At 42.3% G+C, this 20258-nt stretch overlaps 1 protein-coding gene across 1 annotated transcript in view; it reads left to right on the forward strand.

Moving 5' to 3' along the window:
- Positions 1-491: 491 nt before the first annotated feature.
- deaf1 (DEAF1 transcription factor) overlaps positions 492-20258 on the forward strand; it is a 61061-nt gene continuing 41294 nt past the window's right edge. Inside the window, exons 1-3 of the mRNA XM_020528748.2 lie at positions 492-929; positions 5762-5856; positions 16751-16880. Of these exons, the coding sequence (XP_020384337.1) occupies positions 812-929; positions 5762-5856; positions 16751-16880 (343 nt within the window). The 5' untranslated portion in view covers positions 492-811. The remainder of the gene's footprint in view (positions 930-5761; positions 5857-16750; positions 16881-20258) is intronic.

Here is a 20258-nt window from a genome sequence, read left to right on the forward strand (position 1 = left end):
TTGTTTTATTTTAAAAGGGTCTACATTCAAGTCCTACGTTTAATTTTGTGATTCTGATGTGTGTTGCAAACCGCGTAATAGCTGACACATTTTGGATTAATTTTTTGAAGACGTGAACGCACAATTTTACTTTGCAATTTATTTACACTATTGTATGGTCTGTACAGAAGATCAGCTTTGTGGTTTTCTTTTCACAGGTGCTGCCGACCAGCATTTTCTGTTTTATTTCAGACTCCTAGTATTTGCAGTAATTTATTTTGTTTAAAGCGGACTCAGGTTCTGTTTGTTTGTTTTTAATGCAATTTGTAAAATTCTCCTTGCTGAATTATTTTGAATAAAATCTGAACGCGTTTAAAGATGCCAAATAAAGTTTAGGCTGAATACAAATTACGTTAAAGTTTTGGTCGTCGAGAGCCACGCCCCCTCGCAAGCGGGTTCGGTAAAGACCGGAATCACTCGGGTCAGGTTCGGCCTCACCCGGAAGACTGGGGTCGACGGAAGGGTTCGGCCACAATCGGGCGAGTCGGGCCGGCGGGGCAGTTCGGTCACATTCGGGCGACTCGGGCCGGCGGGGCAGTTCGGTCACATTCGGGCGACTCGGGCCGGCGGTAAGGTTCGGCCACATTCGGGCGATTCGGGCCGGCGGGACGGTTCGGCCTCACTCGGGCGATTCGGGCCGGCCTCACTCGGCGACGCGGGCCGGCGGGACGGTTCGGCCTCACTCGGCGACGCGGGCCGGCGGGACGGTTCGGCCTCACTCGGGCTGACGGGAGGGTTCGGCAGTCGCCGGTCGCCGCTCGGCGGAAGGGCGATGGAGGCGAAGAGAATCGGCATGGAGTCGCCTGAAGTGACGGCGGTTTCGGTGATGGGAGAAGAACAGATCGACATCGCCGAGCAGCTGCCGAGTACGGACGAGGGCGGCTTCGCAGGCAAGTGCTAGGGAGGGGGAGGGGAGAAGGGACTGGATATGAAGAGAATTAAAGGAACCGGGCGGGCCCTGCAGTTGTTGAAACAATAAATAAAATTAAATGATGCTGCAGCGGCAAGCACCCGGCCGTTTAGGATCGGGAGGCGACATCAAAATCCGAGAGGAGCCGAGCAGGCCCGAAGGTGTTCGGCTTACAGCTGTCGGCTCGATCCAAACGGAATTATTTTAGCCGCCGACCAATAGCTTGTTTAAAGGTGGTGGAATCACCTGGTTCAACGAAAATAGATCATTGGCAGCAGGATGGGAGATATGGAGAAAGTGGTTGGGGAGGCAAGATGTGGGGTGGATTTTGGAAGGGGAGAAAGGTGGGTGTGTGTGTAAATTGGACGAGAGAGAGTAAGGGGTTGATGGGCAGATTTGAACGGTGGGTCCTGGCAGTGATTTTGGGTGTGGGTGAGAGTTAGGGTGGGGGATGATGTGAGGCACAGATTATCAAGGGTAGTGGAGAATGTGAAACTTGAAACAAACAGAATGATTATGAAGTTATTGATTGGGGCTACAGTCTCAAGGGGCCTCCTACTTCTAATTTGTAAATTTGTAGAGGGTACAGGGAGGATGTGAGAGAGAGATTATATCAGGATCTGTAGATTGAGGTGGGCAGGGAGTTTGGGGTCTGGGTTGATAGCCTCCCTGTGTTAAAAGACTTCATGCAGGTTCTTGCCTTGAGCTACCATTATCCTCTTTCTGTGGGACCACGACACACACACTTAGCTGATTGTATTGGTAGCAAAATGCTTTAGAGCTACCTGATGTTCATAATTCACTACCTCCCACAATTCCCAAAACTCTCAACAGATGGAAGTTGCTTTATTTTTCTGGTTCAAAGTGTTTTCTTCACTCCTGACCTCCAATTTTTTTACAAAATTGGCTAAATTCAATTTTTCCCAATTTAGTATTCCAATGTGATCACCCAACTAACATTTAACTGGTAAAATAAAACAAAAAACATTTTGAGTCCAGAACTTGAAATGTTAACTGTTTCTCACCACAGATGCTCCGAGACCTACTGATTTTCTCTAGGAATTTATGTTTCTTTGTTTCAACATTTAGCCAGATCCAACTCTGATCAGCTTCTAAGATTGGCACTGCGCAAAATGAACTCCCTGGCTGTTGAGGACACCAAACGCTGGGCCAAGGAATCACTGAAATTTGTTCAGACCAACAGCAGTTTGAACACCTAGTCTGGCTTCACTCTGACAAAATGGAGTCACTGACCATTCACATGGAGTTTTGACTGGTTGAATAGAATTGGCAGGAATGTTTTAACTGTATTTTACCATTATGTAATCAATCTATTTTTCTGAATCTGAGAAGTTATGTGTTTGGTGACTCCTCATGACAGAAAGGTATCCCAAATGTTAGGGCTTTCAAATTGTTTTCATGTTGGATTAGATTGAATTGATTATTCTCACGTACAGAAATACAGTGAAAAGCTTTGTTTACAAGCGGTACAGGCAGATTGCAGCAAGCAAAGGATGTATGGATCAAAAAGATTGAGAGACATACAAGTTACATTGCAGGTTACATTATTTGAAGCTAGTGTCCTTTTAACAGTCTGATAACAGCCAGAAAGAAGCTGTTCCTGAACCTACTTGTGCATGTGTTCAGGTTTCTGAATTTTCTGTCTGATGGAAGAGGTTGTAGGAGATCATTACCAGGGTGCGATGGGTCTTTAACGATGTTGGCTGCCTTTTTGCGGCAGCGAGCCGTTTATATAGAGTTTATTGAGGGAAAGTTGGCTTCTGTGATGGTCTGGGCTGTGCGCACATCCTTCTGTAGTTTCTTATGGTCCTGGGCAGAGCAGTTGCCATACCAGGCCGTTATGAACCCAGACAGTATGCTTTCAATGATGCATCAGAAGTTGGTGAGGGACCTTATGGACATGCCAAATTTAATTTGAATTTCTTTGGGTCAATAATGTCCATTGTGAAAGGATAGCTATTGTTCTTGCCTGATCAGAACTTATATGTGACACAATGAACCTGCTTGACTTTTCACTGCCAACTGAGGTGATTGAGCCAGCCATTTAGTTGTGTCAAACTCATTGCAATTGCAACCATACACAGTCCTGGCTAACGTTTCAGGATTTGTGCCAAAGCTGGGAGGTCTGTCCCATGGATTAGTCATATAACAGCTTTGATGTAGTTACTATCACAGAATTGTCAATAGCCAATGCCCCAGCATCCTTCATCACCTTTCCTTGGTATGTCTGATCATACCAGCAGGGTGAACCCTTCAGAGATGTTAGAACACAGCATGACTGCAAAAAAAATTGTCAAGTGTTTGCAACCATTTTCAGGAAGAAGTGCTGAATGACGATCTATCTCCATTTATTGCTTAGTTTCCCATCATCACAGATGCCAGCCAGTTTGATTCAGAAATAGCTGAATAGACAAGGCACAGCAAAACCTACAGATTGTGACAATATCCTGGCTCCAACACAAACCATGTGCCGAGCCAAGCTATTTAGCACATCCACAACATTGGCATCTACTCAAAAATAAGAAAATTGTACATGGGTAAAAAAGGCAGGACAAATGTAGCTATGTAAAAAAGCAGGGTGACAATGGTGGTTCAATGGTTCGGACAGCTGCCTCACAGCACCCGGTTCAATTCCAGCCTTGGGTGACTATCTGTATGGAGTTTGCATGTTCTCCCCATGTCTCCATGGGTTTCCTCCTGGGTACACCGGTTTCCTCCTGCAGTACAAAGATGTGCAGGTTACGTGAATTGACCGTGCTAAATTGCCCTGTAGTGTCTAGGGTTGTGTTGGTTAGGTGGATTAGCCATGGTATGGGGTAATGTGGATAGGGTGGAATGCTGGGTCTCGGTGGGATGCTCTTCAGAGGGTCGGTGTGAACTCAATAGGCCGAATGACCTCCTTCCTCATTGTAGGGATTCTATGGTTATATGAAATCCATTCTTGATTAGTTACTATTATTAGTCTACTCTGAGTCATCAGCAAACTAATGGAAGGTACATTGCATCTGTAATCAAATGGCACTTGTTCAGCAGTATAGGGTAGCAGATGCATGGGAACACCAGAAAGTGCAAGTTTGTCTCCAAACCATACATCATCCTATATCAACACTCCTTCTCTGTCAGTGGGGCAAAATCCTGGAACTCCCTAACAGCTCTGGATGTAGTTGCATCATATGGCCTGCAGTAGTTCAAAGAATACAGTTCACTCACATCTCGAGAGCAGTTGGGATGACCAATAAATGTGTGTCTTATTCATGATACCCAACATTACAAAAATGTAATGAAAAATGGATTATGGTTAGCGATCATCTTCACTGAATCCTAAGGTAAAAATTTACATCTGTTCTCAATCCTGCACCCACCTTTGATCACAAATAATCTCCAGCATTCATATTTCACAAATGGTTGGAAATACTACAGAGAATGCAACATTTCATGTGCATTTTGTTTTAATGCACCCACGTACTGGGGATTACTCAACAATTCTAGGCCTAGAAGTGGCTAAGCGCTGGAATGTAGGGCAGGTTGTTACTCTGTTTAGTTGATGCTTGGGGAAGATAGCCTGTACGTTTCTTGCATAACTTGAGCACTAATACAACTACAGATTAGGAAAGAGGGGAGATGCAACCAGGCCTGAGTGTCCTTGTACACCAGTCATTGAATGTAAGCCGGTGAAGAAGGCAAATTGTATAATGGCCTTTATGGTGAGAGGATTTGAGTACAGGAGCAGGGATGTCTTACTGCAATTGTACAGAACTTTGGTGAGACCACGTCTGGAGTATTGGGTGCAGTTTTGGCCTCCTTATCTGGCTATGGAGGGAGTGGACTGAAGGTTTACCAGACGGATTCCTGAGATGACAAGACTGACACATGAAGAGAAACTGGATCGGATAGGACTGTATTCACTGGAGTTGAGAAGAATGAGGGGCAAACTTGTAGAAACCTGTAAAATTCTATCCGGACTAGACAAGGTAATTGCAGGAAGGATGTTTCTGATGATCAGAAGTCCAGAACAAGGGTTCATAGTCTAAGGTTACGGGTAGGCCATTTAGATCTGAGATGAGACATTTCTTCACCTAGAGAGTGGTTAGGCTGTGGAACTCTTTGGTGCAGGAAACAGTTGAGGCCAAAACATTAAATGTTTGCAAGAACAAGTTAAATATTGTTCTTAAGGCTAAAGGAATCAAAGGTTATGAACAGAAAGAAGGAATAGAGTTGCTGTGTTAAATGATCAGCTGTGATCCTATTGAATCAGTTTTGATGGGCTGTACAGCCTACTTCTGCTCTTATGTTCTATGTTTCTATGTTAAGCTTCCCAAGGAGTCCTGGGAATGTGCTATTCTCCCAAGAGTGGGGAGAAAGCCTGTTCAATATGTGTATATTCCTGGGATGGGAAGTGGGAAAGAACCTAGTTGTGGGAAACTCCCAGTATACCTGGGAATGAGTTAGTCTTCTCTCTAGAGTGTGTTTGGTATTCTGAGGTAATAAGATAGTTTGGGAAGTCCCAATAATACTGGAGTTGGGGCGTCCTGAATGTGGCAATATTCTGGGGAAGTGGGCAGGTTTGTGCAGCTCCTGGGAATATGTAAATATTCCCGTTGAAACTGACATGACAACACAGCAAGAAACAAAACATTTTCTAACATTTCAAACCCTTAGGGATGGGATATTTGGTGGAGCAACAATTTGGAATGTCTGACGATTACTGACACATGGAAGAATTACGCTTATTGTTTTAAATGGTGGGGAACACAGTTAATAATTTATTTTCTGCTGGTTTCTGGGTTCCAGAAGTGACGACAGTGACTGTGGGCAATATGTCTGGACCTGCGGACAATGTTTTTACAACGTCTGTTGCGAATGCCTCCATATCAGAGCATGTGCTGGTAAGTGATTTCATTTATTCAAATGTATCTTACATATTCCATAAGCTATGAGGATCCCCTGAGAGTCATAAGCCGCCATTTCCATTACCTCCAGCAGGATGGCATGACCAGTCATATATTTCCTTCCCCTTCTTGCCAGCATTCCGCAAGGACCATTCCCCAGGGTCCATGCTTGCTCCACTCCCAACATCTCTCCACAACCCCACAATACCTTAAAAAGCAATCAAAGAAGATGTAACACCTATCTGTTTACCACCTCCTCCTTATTATCCAAGGCCTTAGCCATACCTTCCAGGTGAAGCAGCAATTTACCCAGAGCTCATTCAATCCAGTCTACTGTATTCGCTGATCACAATGTGGTCTCCTCTACATTGGGAAATGCAGACTGGGTGACCTCTTTGAGGAACAACTTTGTTCTGTCTGTAAAAATGACCCCGGGCTTCCAGTTGCCTGTCACCTCAACACACCACCATGTTTCCATGCCAACATTTCTATCTCAGGCCTGCTGCAGTGCTTCAGTGAGGCTCAGCATCTTATCTTTTGCTTGGGGATGTTGCAGCCTTTAGGAATCAACATTGAGTTCAATAACTTTTGAGCCTGATTATGTCCTTCCATTTTTTTTACCCACCCCAAATGCTGGCCCTCTCATGATATGGTTTGCTTTCAGCATTGCTGACCCATTCTCACCCACTCTTCATTCTATTATCACATGACATGGATTGCTTTCAGCATTCTTTTCTACTAAACCGTAATTATCACTTATTCAGATTCTCTTCTGTCCTGTCATCCAATCAACAATCTCTTGTCTGCCTACCCCTTTCATTTCTCTCCTCTCTCTCTCTCTCTCTCTGTCTGTCTATCTCAGGGCTCTGTTTCCACCTATCCATTCAGCTCTTCACTCCCCTCGCCCCCTTCTTCAGCAGAAATACCACTTTTTCCGAGCTGCTATCAGTTCTGATGAAGAGTCACCCAACCCGAAACATTAACTCTTTTCTCCCCACAGATGCTGCCAGATCTGCTAAATTTCTGTGGAAATTTCTGTTTTTGTGTCTTGCATATCCCTTTTTTTAAATCAATTTAAATCTATTTTGTATTGGTATGGTATATGTCACAGTGATTCTATTTCTGACAGTTTGATTTCTGTCACTGCTGGCCATGGTTCAGGAGATAGCACTGTTACTTCTGACACAGCAGGCTCTGGGTTCAAGTCTTACTCAAGAGACATAATCCAAAATCCAGACTGACACTTTCAGTTTCGCCAGCCAGTGACATCTATGTCCCACGAGTAAATTTTTAAAAAAATGTAGTTTGTGGAGAGTCCTGCACCATCACGAGTAGTATGCAAGACTCTGAGGACTGATACCGAGGAAACACTGAACTATCAGAGGGGTAACAAAGTGTGGAACTGGAGGAACACAGCAGGTCAGAAGGGTCCTGACCCGAAATGTCAACTTCCCTGTTCCTCTGATGCCGCCTGACTGCTGTGTTCCTTCAGCTCCACACTGTGCAATCTCTGACTCCAGCATCTGCAGTTCCTGCTATCTCACTATCAGAGGGGTAGTACTGTAGGAACATTGGACTCGGGTAGTACTGTGGGAACGCAAGACTTGGAGAGGCAGTACTGAGGGAACACTGGACTCATGAGCAGTATTGAAAGAGTGCTGTAATGTCAGAGGGGCAGTATTGAGTGAGTGCTGCACATTTCAAAGCAGGGTCTTTTTGATTGTTTGAACTGAAGTATCATCTACGCTCTCAATGGATGTAAAAGAATCTGTGGCACTATTTGAAGGAGAGCAGAGGAGATCTACATGATATCATGGTTAATATTCATTCCTTTACTAACTTCATTAAAAACAGAATATTTGATCATTATCTCATTCCTGTTTAAGAAATCAGGTTTGCTATGTTATTGCAATTCTTGACTGGCTGCAAAATTGTTTTGGATGACATGAGGTTGTTCAAGGTATTAGATAAATGGAAGGTTTCTCTCTATTTAAACAATTGATTTGTTCACTTATAGTTTCTTTATATACTGTTCTGATCTCTGTCCCCTTCTCCTTGATGTGACTAAAAAGTTCCTGTTCCTGTCTTGCTGCCTGCTTTATAGCTAATTCCCAGATTTAATTTTCATCCGCTCATCTCTTCTTCCCATCCACATTATTCTCATTTGGTTCAGGTGACTACTTCTCCACTGTCTTTGACAGAATGTTATATCAACCCCAATGTTTTTCTACCTCTGTGAAGTGATTTGTATCCCCGTATCTTAATCTTGACAGTCTGGACCATAGCCGGGGCATTTTCCAGTTACCTTGAACAGCATCAACAAAACAGGTTAACAGGTTATTTATCTCATCAGTGTTTATGAGATAGGGCTGTACACAAATTGGCTACTATGTTTACCAAATTACAGAGCAATTATGCTCTGGTGTAGACTTTACATTCTTCATTATTTCAGAATACAATAATATAAATGTATTTGGAGGGACAGGAGAAGTGAGTAAGTTGAGGGGTGATTTGAAAGAAGTGTTCAAAATAGGAGGAGTTTGACATGGTTGATGAGGGTCACTAATCAGATGTCACAGATTTAAAATAATTCACAAAAGGACCAAAAGGGAGAATTTCTTTTGATACACACTGAGTTGTTAAGACTCAGAGTGTACTGCCCGAGAACACAATGGACGAAAATTCAAGAATACTCTTTTGAAGAGAATTGGATAAGTAGCTGAAGGGAAGAATTTTGAAACATCACCTGCTCAGAGCAGCTAAGGATGGGCAATAAATATCAATGATAATGGCATTGTGAGAATAAATAGCTAGTGAAGAAATAAATAAGTGACAACAATATAATTCATCACAAAAAGAACAAAAGTTGAAACATATTTTAAAATATAAAAGTATGTTGCTATATGGAATGTCCAAACAAAAATGGAGAAAAGCAAATTGCAGGTAATTTTTTGAATAGGTATTTGGATAAATATTTGAAAAATAAAAAAATTCCAAAGGTATACAGTTTGGATGGAGGAATGAATGACCTCTCTTTCTGCTGCAAAATTCTATGGCAGATGGTTGAAAATCTCTTTTCTCAGAAATAGCCAAGAGGCAAAAAGGGATGTTTGATATGAGACTAGGAAGAATTGTCCCAGGTGCAGTCAAGAGTCCCTTGGGAAAGGTACAGGGAACTTTGTTCCAGCCTGGGAGATCCTGATACTGATGCTGAATATTTCATTGTCAGGCATCAATTATTCCACTACAGTGAAATGCAATTTTCATTAAAAGTCTTAATGTCCAGATTTATAACCCAGACTTTGACTGAGGATATGCTGTAAAACATAAATATTCACATTAGCATCCCCTTAGGCTCAGGACTTCCACGTTTCTAGCTTTTCTTGACATTCAACAGAGCATTAGATGTTAGTATTAGAGATTATATCCTAGAGGCTTCATAGAAAAACATTTTAAAAATTTACGTAGAAGTTACAAATGGGCTGAAACCTAAACATCATTTTGGCTGAGGTTCATAAGACCATAAGAGATAGGAGCATAAATAGGCTATTAAGACCACTGAATCTGCTCTGCCATTCAATGAGGTTACGGCTGCTTTGATAATCCTCAACTTCATTTTCCTGCCTTTTCCCTATAATCCATGATTAACTTACTGATTATAAATCTGTCTATATCAGCTTTGAATATACTTAATGATCCAGCCTCTATGGCTATTTGTGGTAGAGAATTATACAGATTCACTACCCTCTAAAGAAAATATTTTTCCTCCTTTCTGTCTTATATGGGCAACCCCTTATTCTCAGATTATGCCGACTGGACCTAGACTCTCCCGCAAGGGGAGACAACCTTTCTACATCTACTCTGACAAGATCCCCTAAGAACCTTGAACATAAAAAGAAATTATGAGAAATTCAATAAGTCTGACAGCATTTGTGGAGAGAAAGCAAAGTTAAAGTTTTGAGTCCAGTGAACCTTCTTCTGAAATGATAGTAGCTAGGAAAAGGTGGTATATATGCTGAAGACATAGGTGGGGGGAATATGAGTGAGCGGATAGGTGGTGATGGAGCCCAGAAAGAGAGAGAAAGACAGGTAGCAGACAAAGGGATGGATTATAGTATGCCGGATAGAAAGAAAAGCTGATAATGGGGGACCGTAAATAGGTGAAAATGGGTTGGCTGTGCTGAAAGCAGCCGATGCCCTGAGCGGATCTTGGGTGTGAGGGTGGATAAAGGACATAAAAAGGAGGTCTTCGGGCATAAAATTCTTAAATGTGATACTAGGTCCTGAAAGCTGCAGAGTCCCAAGTGGAAGATGAATGCTATTCTTCCAGCTTCTGCAGAGCCTCAATGGAGCATTGCAGTAGGCTTGAGACAGACGTATTGCTCAAAGAATACATTGGTGTGTTGAAGTGACATGCAACTGGAAACTTGGGGTCATTTCTCTTCTATTCTTCCTGCCAAAGTTCATAACTTATATTCCATCTGCCCAGTGTTTGCCACAATATGACTTTTCCAGTTTAGTACTTGATTAGTGGTAACTCCCAGGATGTTTATGGTAGAGGATTTAGCATTGGACATACCATTGAATTCAAGGGAAATGGTTTAATCCTCTCTTGTTAAAGATAATCATTGCCTGGCCATCACGCGACCCTCATGTTACTTGCAACTTAGCAGCACAAGGCTAGGTGTTGTCCTGGTCTTGCACCTGGATGTGGGCAGCTTTTGTGTCAGAACAGTCTTGAATAATGCTGAACATGGAGCAATCATCGGTGAACGTTCCCACTTCTGACCTGATAATGGAAGAAAGTCATTAATGAAGCACCTGATGGCACTATCCTGAGGAACTCTTGCAACAACCATAATTATCTTCTTTTATGCTACATATGACTCCAAGCAGTGGAGAGTTTTCCCCTGATTTCCATTGCCTCCTATTTTGCTAGGGCACCTTGATGCCATACTCAGTCAAATACTACTTTGATGTCAATACCTGTCACTTGCACCTTAACTCTGGAATTCAGCTCTTTTCCTCTTGGGACAAGGCTGTAATGTAGTCAGGAACTGAGTGACTTTTGCAAACCAAAACTGAGTATCAGTGAGCAGGTTATTGCTGAGCAAGTGCTGCTTGATTATGTCAGTGACCCCTTCATGTCCTGATTGAGATTAGACTGATAGGGCAGTATTTGACCAGGTAACATTTGTACAACACTTTCACAGAACATACGTGGGCAACCTTTCACATTGCCAGATAGACGCTAATGTTCTAGATGTGCTGGAACATCTTGGCTAGGAGAATGGCTAGTTTGGGAGCCTCGATCTCCAAAACTATGATTGGAATATTCTTGGAACTTGTAGCATTTTGTAGTATCCACTGCCTTCAACCATTTCTTGATTCATGTGGAATGAATGAAGTTGAACAATGATATCTGTGATAATGGGGGCTTCCAGTGGTGGCTGAGATGAATCATCCAGTCTGCACTTCTGGCTGAAGACCGTACAACCAAAGAAAAGTTACAGCACAGGCTATCCAGCCTATCATGTCTGAACTGGCTGAATAAACTAGCTGCCCATTCTAATTTCACTTACTAGCACTGATCCAAAGCCTTGGAGGTTACAGCGCTTCATGTACAGACCTAGATTTCTTGTAAATGAGTTGAGGTTTCCATCTCAACGACCAAACAGGGCAGTGATTTTCAGACATTCACCACCCTCTGGGTGAAAACCATTTTTCTTGTGTCCCCTCTAATCCTTCTACCAATCTCCTTTAAATTTTTGGCCGTTGGTAACTGACATTACCGTTTAGGGGAAACAGGTCTTCCCTGTTCTCTCTATCAAAGCCCCTTGTTGTTTTGTACACCTCGATTAAGTCACCCCTCAGCCTCCTTTTTAACGCAAACATCCTTCCAGGCTTTGCTCAGCTGTAGTTTTCAAACCCTGGCTAGTTTCTTCTAAATCTCCTTTGTAGACCCTCTAGAGGAATTATGTCCTTCCTACAATGTGCTGATCAGCCCTGTATGCATCACTCCAGCTGTAGCCTGTCCAGTTTCTTGTATAGTTCCAGCATTAGATCCCTGCTGTTGTATTCAGTACCTCATCTAATGAAGGAAAGCATCCCATATGTAGCCTTCACCACCGTCACTACCTCGGTGCTGCCACCTTCAAGGACCTGTGGACATGCAGCCCAAGGTCTGTCACTTCCTAAAGTCCTCTCAAAATCCTCCCTCTTGCTTTGTTTGCCTTCCCTAAATGTATAACATTTCACTTATCCCGATTGAATTCCATTGTCAGTTTGCCACACATTCAACCAAACCATTAATATCGTTCTGCCGTCAACAGCCATCCACTTCATTATGAAGGCCAATTTTTGTGTTGTCTGCAAATTTCCCAACTATTCCTCCCATATGTAAGTCTCAGCATGAATATATAGCACAAACAGCAAGGGACACAATCTGAGCCCTATGGAGTACCACTGTAAAACTCCTTGCATTTGCAAAAACATCCATTGACCATTTCTGAAGAAGGGTCCAGACCCGAAACGTCAGCTTTCCTGCTCCTCTGATGCTGCTTGGCCTGCTGTGTTCATCCAGCCCTACACCTTGTTATCTCAGATTCTCCAGCATCGGCAGTACCTACTATCTTTCCTTGACCGTTATCCTTTGTTTACTGTCACTGAGCTAATTTTGGATCCAAATTGCCACATTCCTCTGTATCCCATGGAAATGCACGTTTCACCCTTGTATTTTGCATTAATTGGTTCCCCATCGTTGAGAATATGTATATTTGGTTTAATAGTCCACCAGCATTCACAGCTAAATGTGGCAGGACTTCAGAGCTCAGATGTGATCTGTTCCTTGTGACATCCAGGCATTCCATTGATACTTGCATTGCTTGGCATGTTTCAGCAGGTTAACCTTTCACATTTAGGAATATCTAGTGCCGAATACCCTCCTGTATTATTTATTAAACTAGAGTTGATTTATGGCTTGATGATAATGGTAATGGCAAGCCATGAGGTTGCAGATTGTTGAGGTTGGTTGGCTCGCTGAGCTGGTTTATTGTTCCGCAGGCGTTTTGTTACCATGCTTGGTAACATCCTCAGTGCAGCCTCTGATGAAGCATCGGTGTGTTATCCCACCTGGTTTTTAAACTCTGGGGTCTGTTGCGATGGATTGCCTCACTTCCGGGTTTCCTCCGTAGTGGAATGTATATGGGGTCGAGTTCAATGTGTTTATTAATAGCATGCTTCGTGGAGTGCCATGTTTCCAGGAATTCTCATGCTTGTCTCTGCCTAGCCTGTCCCAGGATCTTGGTGTTGTCCCAGCCGAAGTCGTGGTTCTCCTTGTCCATGTGGATTGAGATGAGTGAGTATTGGTCGTGTCTTTTTGTAGCCAGTTGGTGTTCGTGTACTCTTGTGATGCAAAGACTGGAAAGGACTGCCCTTCCGCAAATCCAACCTAAACTATGGATACGCTACGTAGACGACACCTTTGTCATCATTAAACAGACCAAATTAGAAGAGACACACAAACTCATAAACAACACCCTCACCGAAATAAAATTCACCAGAGAGGAGGAGAAGAACAAACAACTCCCGTTCCTGGACGTCATGGTAGAGTGCAAGACAAATGGGGAACTGTAAACAAAAGTACACTGAAAAGCCACAAACACAGACCAGGTATTGAACTTCAATAGTAACCATCCCAGCACACGCAAACGAAGCTGCGTGCAAACACTATTTAAAAGGGCAACAACACACTGCAGCAACACGGAACTAAGCCAAGAGGAGGAGGAATACCTCTTCCAAGTGTTCAAGGATAATGGATATCCAAAGAACTGGGTCAGGAGATGCCTACAGGAAGAGCATCAGAAAGATTCTACAGGCCCCGACACACTCATCACACTACCCTACATCAGGAACATGTCAGAACTCACCACAAGACTTCTACGACCGCTGGGCATCAGAGTGGCACACAAGCGCACATCAACCCTACAACAAGTGCTCACCCGAACTAAAGACCCACTCCCCACCATGGACAGGACCAATGTCATCTACAAGATCCCCTGCAGAGACTGCGAGAAACACTACATCGGACAAACAGGAAGGAAACTAACAACAAGAGTACATGAACACCAACTGGCTACAAAAAGACACGACCAATACTCACTCATCTCAATCCACATGGACAAGGAGAACCACGACTTCGGCTGGGACAACACCAAGATCCTGGGACAGACTAGGCAGAGACATGCACGAGAATTCCTGGAAGCATAGCACTCCACGAAACATGCTATTAATAAACACATTGAACTCGACCCCATATACATTCCACTACAGAGGAAACCCGGAAGTGAGGCAATCCATCGCAACAGACCCCAGAGTTTAAAAACCAGGTGGGAAAACACACCGACACTTCATCAGAGGCTGCACTGAGGATGTTACCAAGCATGGTAACAAAACGCCTGCGGAACAACAAACCAGCTCAGCGAGCCAACCAACCTCAACACCCACAACCCGAGCTACAGATCTACTCCAAAACCTGAGTTGCAGATTGTGTTTGAATACAATTTTGGTACTGCTAATGGCTCTCAGCTACTTGTGGATGTTTAGTTTTGATACTCTGTTTGAAATTTATCCTGTTTAGCACTTTGGTAGTGCCATACAACTGAATGGAGGGTATTCTCTGCGTGAAACATTGAAACAAAGAAAATAGGAGCATAAGTAGGCCATTCGGCCCTTTGGGACTGCTGTGACATTGAACATGATCAAAGTTGATTATCCAACTCAATAGCCTGTTCCTGCTTTTCTCCCATATTCTTTTAGCCCCAGGTGATATATTCAATGCCTTCCTGAAATCATACAATGTTTTGGCCTTGACTGCTTTCTATGGTCACAAATACTACAAGCTCATCACTGTGTATGTGAAGAAATTTCTCCTCTCAGTCCCAACTGGTTTACCCCACATCCTTAGACCGTGACCTCAGTTCTGGACTTTCTCGCTATCAGGAACCTCCCTCCTGCATCCACCCTATCTAGTCCTGTTAGAATTTTATTGATTTCTATGTGATTCCTCCCTCAATCGTCTGCACTCTCGCGAATACAATCCTAACCGATTCAACCTCTCCTCACATGTCAATCCTGGCATCCCAGAAATCAGTCTGGTAAACCTTTGCTGCACTTCCTCTATAGCAAGATCATTGTTCCTTAGATAAAGAGACCAAAATGGCACACTTGTGTTATCTCACCAAGGCCCTGGTCCTGTGAAGAAAATACTTTTTTTCTCAACATTGACTCTGCAGTAGCCACTGCTTCTGATACAGTCATGGGCACGTGCATCTGCTGCAGATAAATTGGCGAGAATGAGTTATTGTTTTCTCCCTGTTGTAACTTCCCTCAGCACCTGCTACAGAGCTACTTAATAGCTATGTCCTTGAGAACCCAAGCCAATGTACTAACATCTATTTCGAGCTAATCTTGGTGATGCACATTTAAGTTCCCCACCCGGAGTACATTCTGTGTGCCTGGCACTTTTTGTGGTTCTTCCACTTTTTGATGAAAATTGGAAGAATTCTGATTCATCAACTGAAAGGGTAGTGTGTTAGGTGCTAAACACCAGGAAGATTGCTTCTCCATACCTGCCCTGATGTATGAAACTTTGGGGTCTGGTGCCAATAATAAGGCATTCCAACAGCAACTCCCTCCTGACTGTATGTCCACTTTGCCCTGTTCTATTGGGTCTGTACTGCTGTTAGATTAACACTCACCCAGGGATGGTGATGGTGGTGTCTGGGACATTGTAAGGTATGATTCCATGAGTATGACTACATCAAGCTGTTGTTTGACTAGTCTATGGCATTGTTTTCTCAAATTTCGCACAGGCTTCCAGAAGTAAGGAGGGCTTTGCAGGATTAGACAAGGGTATGTTTCTTGCTGTGATTTCTGATGCAGTGCGGGGTGGCCCATCCAGTTTCATTCATTTTAGCCATTTTAGAGTTTGTCATAACTGAGTGAAATACTGCACCATTTCAGGGGCAAGTTAAAAGTTAACCACATTGCTGTGGGTCTGCATTCACACAAGTCAGACTGAGTAAGGATGACAGATTTCCTTCCCTAAAGAAGATATTTAAAGCAGATGTTTTTAATAACAATTTACAATCTTTCTACACTTACAACAATATTTTATAATTCCAGATTTATTCACTGATTTTTATACTTCACCAGCTGGTGTGGTAGTGTTCAAACCACTGCCCCAATGACTGTGGCCTCTGCAGTACTAGTCCAGTGCATTAAAATATTCTGCAGCTACCTTCCCATTAGTTGGAACTGTAATCGGTTTTAAGCAAATGAGTAGGAGATGGGGAAGAAGAAACAAAGTTAAAGTCTGTCATAGGATGGAGGGTAGGACAATTTAAACGGCAAGAGGCTTCTTGGTGCAAGACTAGAGGGTGTGGTAAAGGGACAAATACAGAAACTAAAGCTGTGTCTAGAGGAGATGTAAACGGCTGAATGATACACAGATTTGCCCAAACATAAAGAGGAAAGCAAGATAATAAACCTAAAACTGATGATGACGTGTGTTTTTGATGAGTGATGTTTTGCAGGTCTGAATTATGTGAATATTATGTGAAGTTTATGTCAAATGTTATTGAAACTTACAAAGCAGCTATCAAAAAGGTTACTGTTTCAGTAACACAACACCCCCTTTCAGCACTCACATACTGTGAGTCTATCTATTACTTTCAGTTGCCGACTTTGTAAATGTCTTTCAATTTTAACGTATGTAGGTTTTTTTTTAATCCAGTTACTGCAATGCTAGAGATAGGATTCTGACTTTTTCTCAGTAACCTCACAGTTTGAGATTCCCTGCTCAAATGTTGCTTATTTTGATTTTTCTCAGTCGGGAAGAACCACACTTCAGATTGGAGAAGGACTTCCCACCGACAAAGCAACCCTAATAGTTGTTCACACGGATGGAAGCATTGTGGAAACAACTGGATTGAAAACACCTAATGCACCTATAACTCCAGGTAGTGTCCTGTGCTGCTCATTCTTCAGTACAATCAGTAGAAAGAGTGCTTGCTGTGGGATTGAGATTCCATGAGAACTGCATGGAAATGAGCACTCTTTGGGGATTATGCTTTAAGATTAAATGTGGTTGATTTTTTTCAATTCATGGGCAGTACATGTCTGTTTTAAACAACTCCAATTTTATCTCATCTTGAAGATCACCTTGAGCTACCACTCTAGACTCTGTAACCCATGTCCCCTTCATTACAAACCAACAGTAGCCACTTGCATTTCTATAGCAAAACATCCAGAGGTACTTTACAAGAACATTATTGAACAAAAACACAAAATGATGTTAGGAGTGAGCAAAACTTGGTCAAATAGGTGGGTTTTAAGAAGTGATTTTAATGTTGGTGAGAGTTTTATGGGGGGATTTCTGGAAATTAGGGCCTTGGCAAGTAGTGGCATGATTAAAATCAAGTGTGTGCAAGTGGCCAAGTATCTCTGAGGATCATAGGGCTGGTAAAGGTAAGATATGGCGTGTGTACACCATAAAATACCATAAATTAAGTTTTGTATCCACCAATTTTTATATTTGTTTTCAGCACTTCTAAACTTTCTTCCCGATTGTAAGCTTGCCACCGGCCTGCTGTTTTTCCTTACTGTTTTAAAATGAAGATTTATCACATTCCTGAATATACGGTTATAATAATAAAAGGTATAATACATTGTTTAGGCCACAATTAGAGTACTGTGTGCGTCATTGGGTTTCTTGTTATAGAAAGCATCATTTAAAAGTGTAATAGTACGATTGAAGTGGAAGTGTTTATGATGAGCTTGGGAATGTACTTTAATGAAAGGGAATTTGGTTTGACAAATTTATTAGCTATTTTTGAGGATGTAACCCCTAGGGTTGATAAAGGAGAGCCAGCAGATGTAGTATACTTGGATTTCCAAATGGCACTCAGTTAAGTGCCACACAAAAGTTAATAGGCAAAATAAGGAATCATGGAGTCAGAAATTAATATGCTAGCATGGATACAGGATTGGTTAATAGGAAGCAAAGAGTATGAGTAGATGTTAGTTGGATCTAAGTTAGACAGTGGTCAGTTGGCAGACTGTAAATCGTGGAGTGCTGCGAGGAAAAGATGTCAGTGCTTCAGCAATTTACAGTCTGTATCAGTGAAAGATGAAGTCATGGATCCATGTTTGCCGACAGTGCAAAGCTAGGTTGAATGTACATTGTGATGAGAACATAAAGAGGCTGTAGAGGTATAGACAACTTAAGTGAGCAGCCAACAAGGCAGCAGAAGGAGTATAATGTGGGAAGTGTGAAGTTATTACCTTTGTTAGTAAGAATGGAAAAGCAGACATTTTTTAAAAGGTATGAAAGTTTTAAATGTTTATAGTCCAAGAGACTGCTCTGTGAGCTGTTAGGATCCCAGCTGATGTTATGACTGAAATCTGTTTGATGTGGAGGTGCCGGTGTTGGACTGGGATGGACAAAGTCAGAAGTCACATGACACCAGGTTATAGTCCAACGTTTGGAATCACACAAGCTTTCGGAGTGTGCAGCCCCTTCGTCAGGTGTAGTGAGAGAGCAGGGCACACAGACAGAGAGTTTATCGGCTGAGGGAGATCAAGGGCAGAGAGATCAAAAGAACATACAACTGTTGTGAGTGGAGTGTCAGGTGATAAGTCTCTGCAGGTGACCAAGAGTGTTAGACAGTGTGTAAAGTGTTTATAAAGTCAATGTCAGTGCTGTGCAATGATGACAATCAGGCAGAACTAAAGGAATATACAAAATGTGATATCTCAGGGCAGACACTGAATTGTAGGTGTGAGGCTTTGTTCAGAAACTGTCTCAGAGTTCTAACCTGGAGTCAGCTGGTTTTATTCCGAAAGCTGGAATTTATTAGATGCCACACTGACTGTGACTACAAATTAGAATGTATCTGCAAATAAACAAACATCTTGGATGAAATGATTCATCCCATAGATTTGTGCGTGCGTGTGTGTGTGAGAGAGAGAGAGAGAGCGAGTGTAATAAGTAATTCAAAACTGTACAAACTAATTAAAATAGAGAGATCATAACAATTTATCAAGCTGATGCTGTCAAAAACAGGAAAGGAAGGAAGATTTTATAGAGAGAACGGTGTGGTGGGATTACCTGTAGCGCAACACGAACCCAAGATTGAGGTTGAGGCCGTCTTCATGGGTACGAAACTTGGCTATCAGTCCCTGCTCAGCGATTCTGCGTTGTTGTGTACCTCAGAGACTGCCTTGGAGAACACTTACTCGAAGATCAGAGGCTGAATGCCCCTGACCGCTGAAGTGCTCCCCAACTGGGAGGGAACATTCCTGTCTGGTAATTGTTGTGCGGTGTCCGTTCATGACAGCACAGCGCTGACATTGACTTTATAAACACCTTACTCATCATCTAACACTCTTGGTTCTGCAGAGACTTATCATCTGACACTCCACTCACACCATTTGTATGACCTTTTGCTGTGTATGCCCTTGATCTCTCTGCCTATAAATTCTCTGTGTGCCCTGCTCTCTCACTGCATCTGACGAAGGGGCTGTGCTCCGAAAGCTTGTGTAGTCCAGATAAACCTGTTGGACTATAACCTGGTGTCGTGTGACTTCTGACTTTGAAATCTGTCTTGATAGATCAACAAAAACAGAACTTTATTACACAAAAGAAAGAAAAAAAAACAAAATGAGCTATGTAAATATAATATCGTTTGAAAGATTTCAAAACACTCAGCAAAATAAAATTCCATCCTAACACAATCACTTTAGCGTTATTAATCAAAATCCAGAGAAATTTTCCTTCCAAACTAAATCTGTAGCTTTGACTTAACTGCATATTTTCAGCTCCTGTCCCGAGCTATGAAGCTTATTTCAGGAATACATACACAACTGAGTGTTTAAACTTTCTCAGCTTTGAATAACCAATTCAACTTTGCAATCATTCCTGGTCTAGAAGTTTCACACACTAGACTTTGACTGAGGTATTCTGTTAACTACTATGCATAATCTGCTTTTCCTGGAGAAACTATACTTGTTTTTGACCCTAGTCAGGTGAGCTTTGAATTGAACCCAAACGTTTCTATGACAGCTAACAGCTTAAATGTTTTCCCTCTCTTGTCAGAACAAAAATTAACATAAACAAATTTCCATTATGCCTCAGGTGTCCTTTCAGTCACCCACACTCTGACATATCATTATTTAAAATCATGGTTGCAGAAAGACTTAGCTAGTTAATTTTAAACTCTTTTACAAAAGAAAACACCCATGTGCCACTTGTTTAAAATCCAAACTTTAAAAAAATGTATATATGTCACACATTTTTCATCCCAAGGACTGAAACACTTCAGGAAGGCAGCTCACCA

This window comes from Rhincodon typus, chromosome 17, assembly GCF_021869965.1.
Source record: "Rhincodon typus isolate 14 chromosome 17, sRhiTyp1.1, whole genome shotgun sequence".
In the NCBI taxonomy this organism is placed as follows: domain Eukaryota; kingdom Metazoa; phylum Chordata; class Chondrichthyes; order Orectolobiformes; family Rhincodontidae; genus Rhincodon; species Rhincodon typus.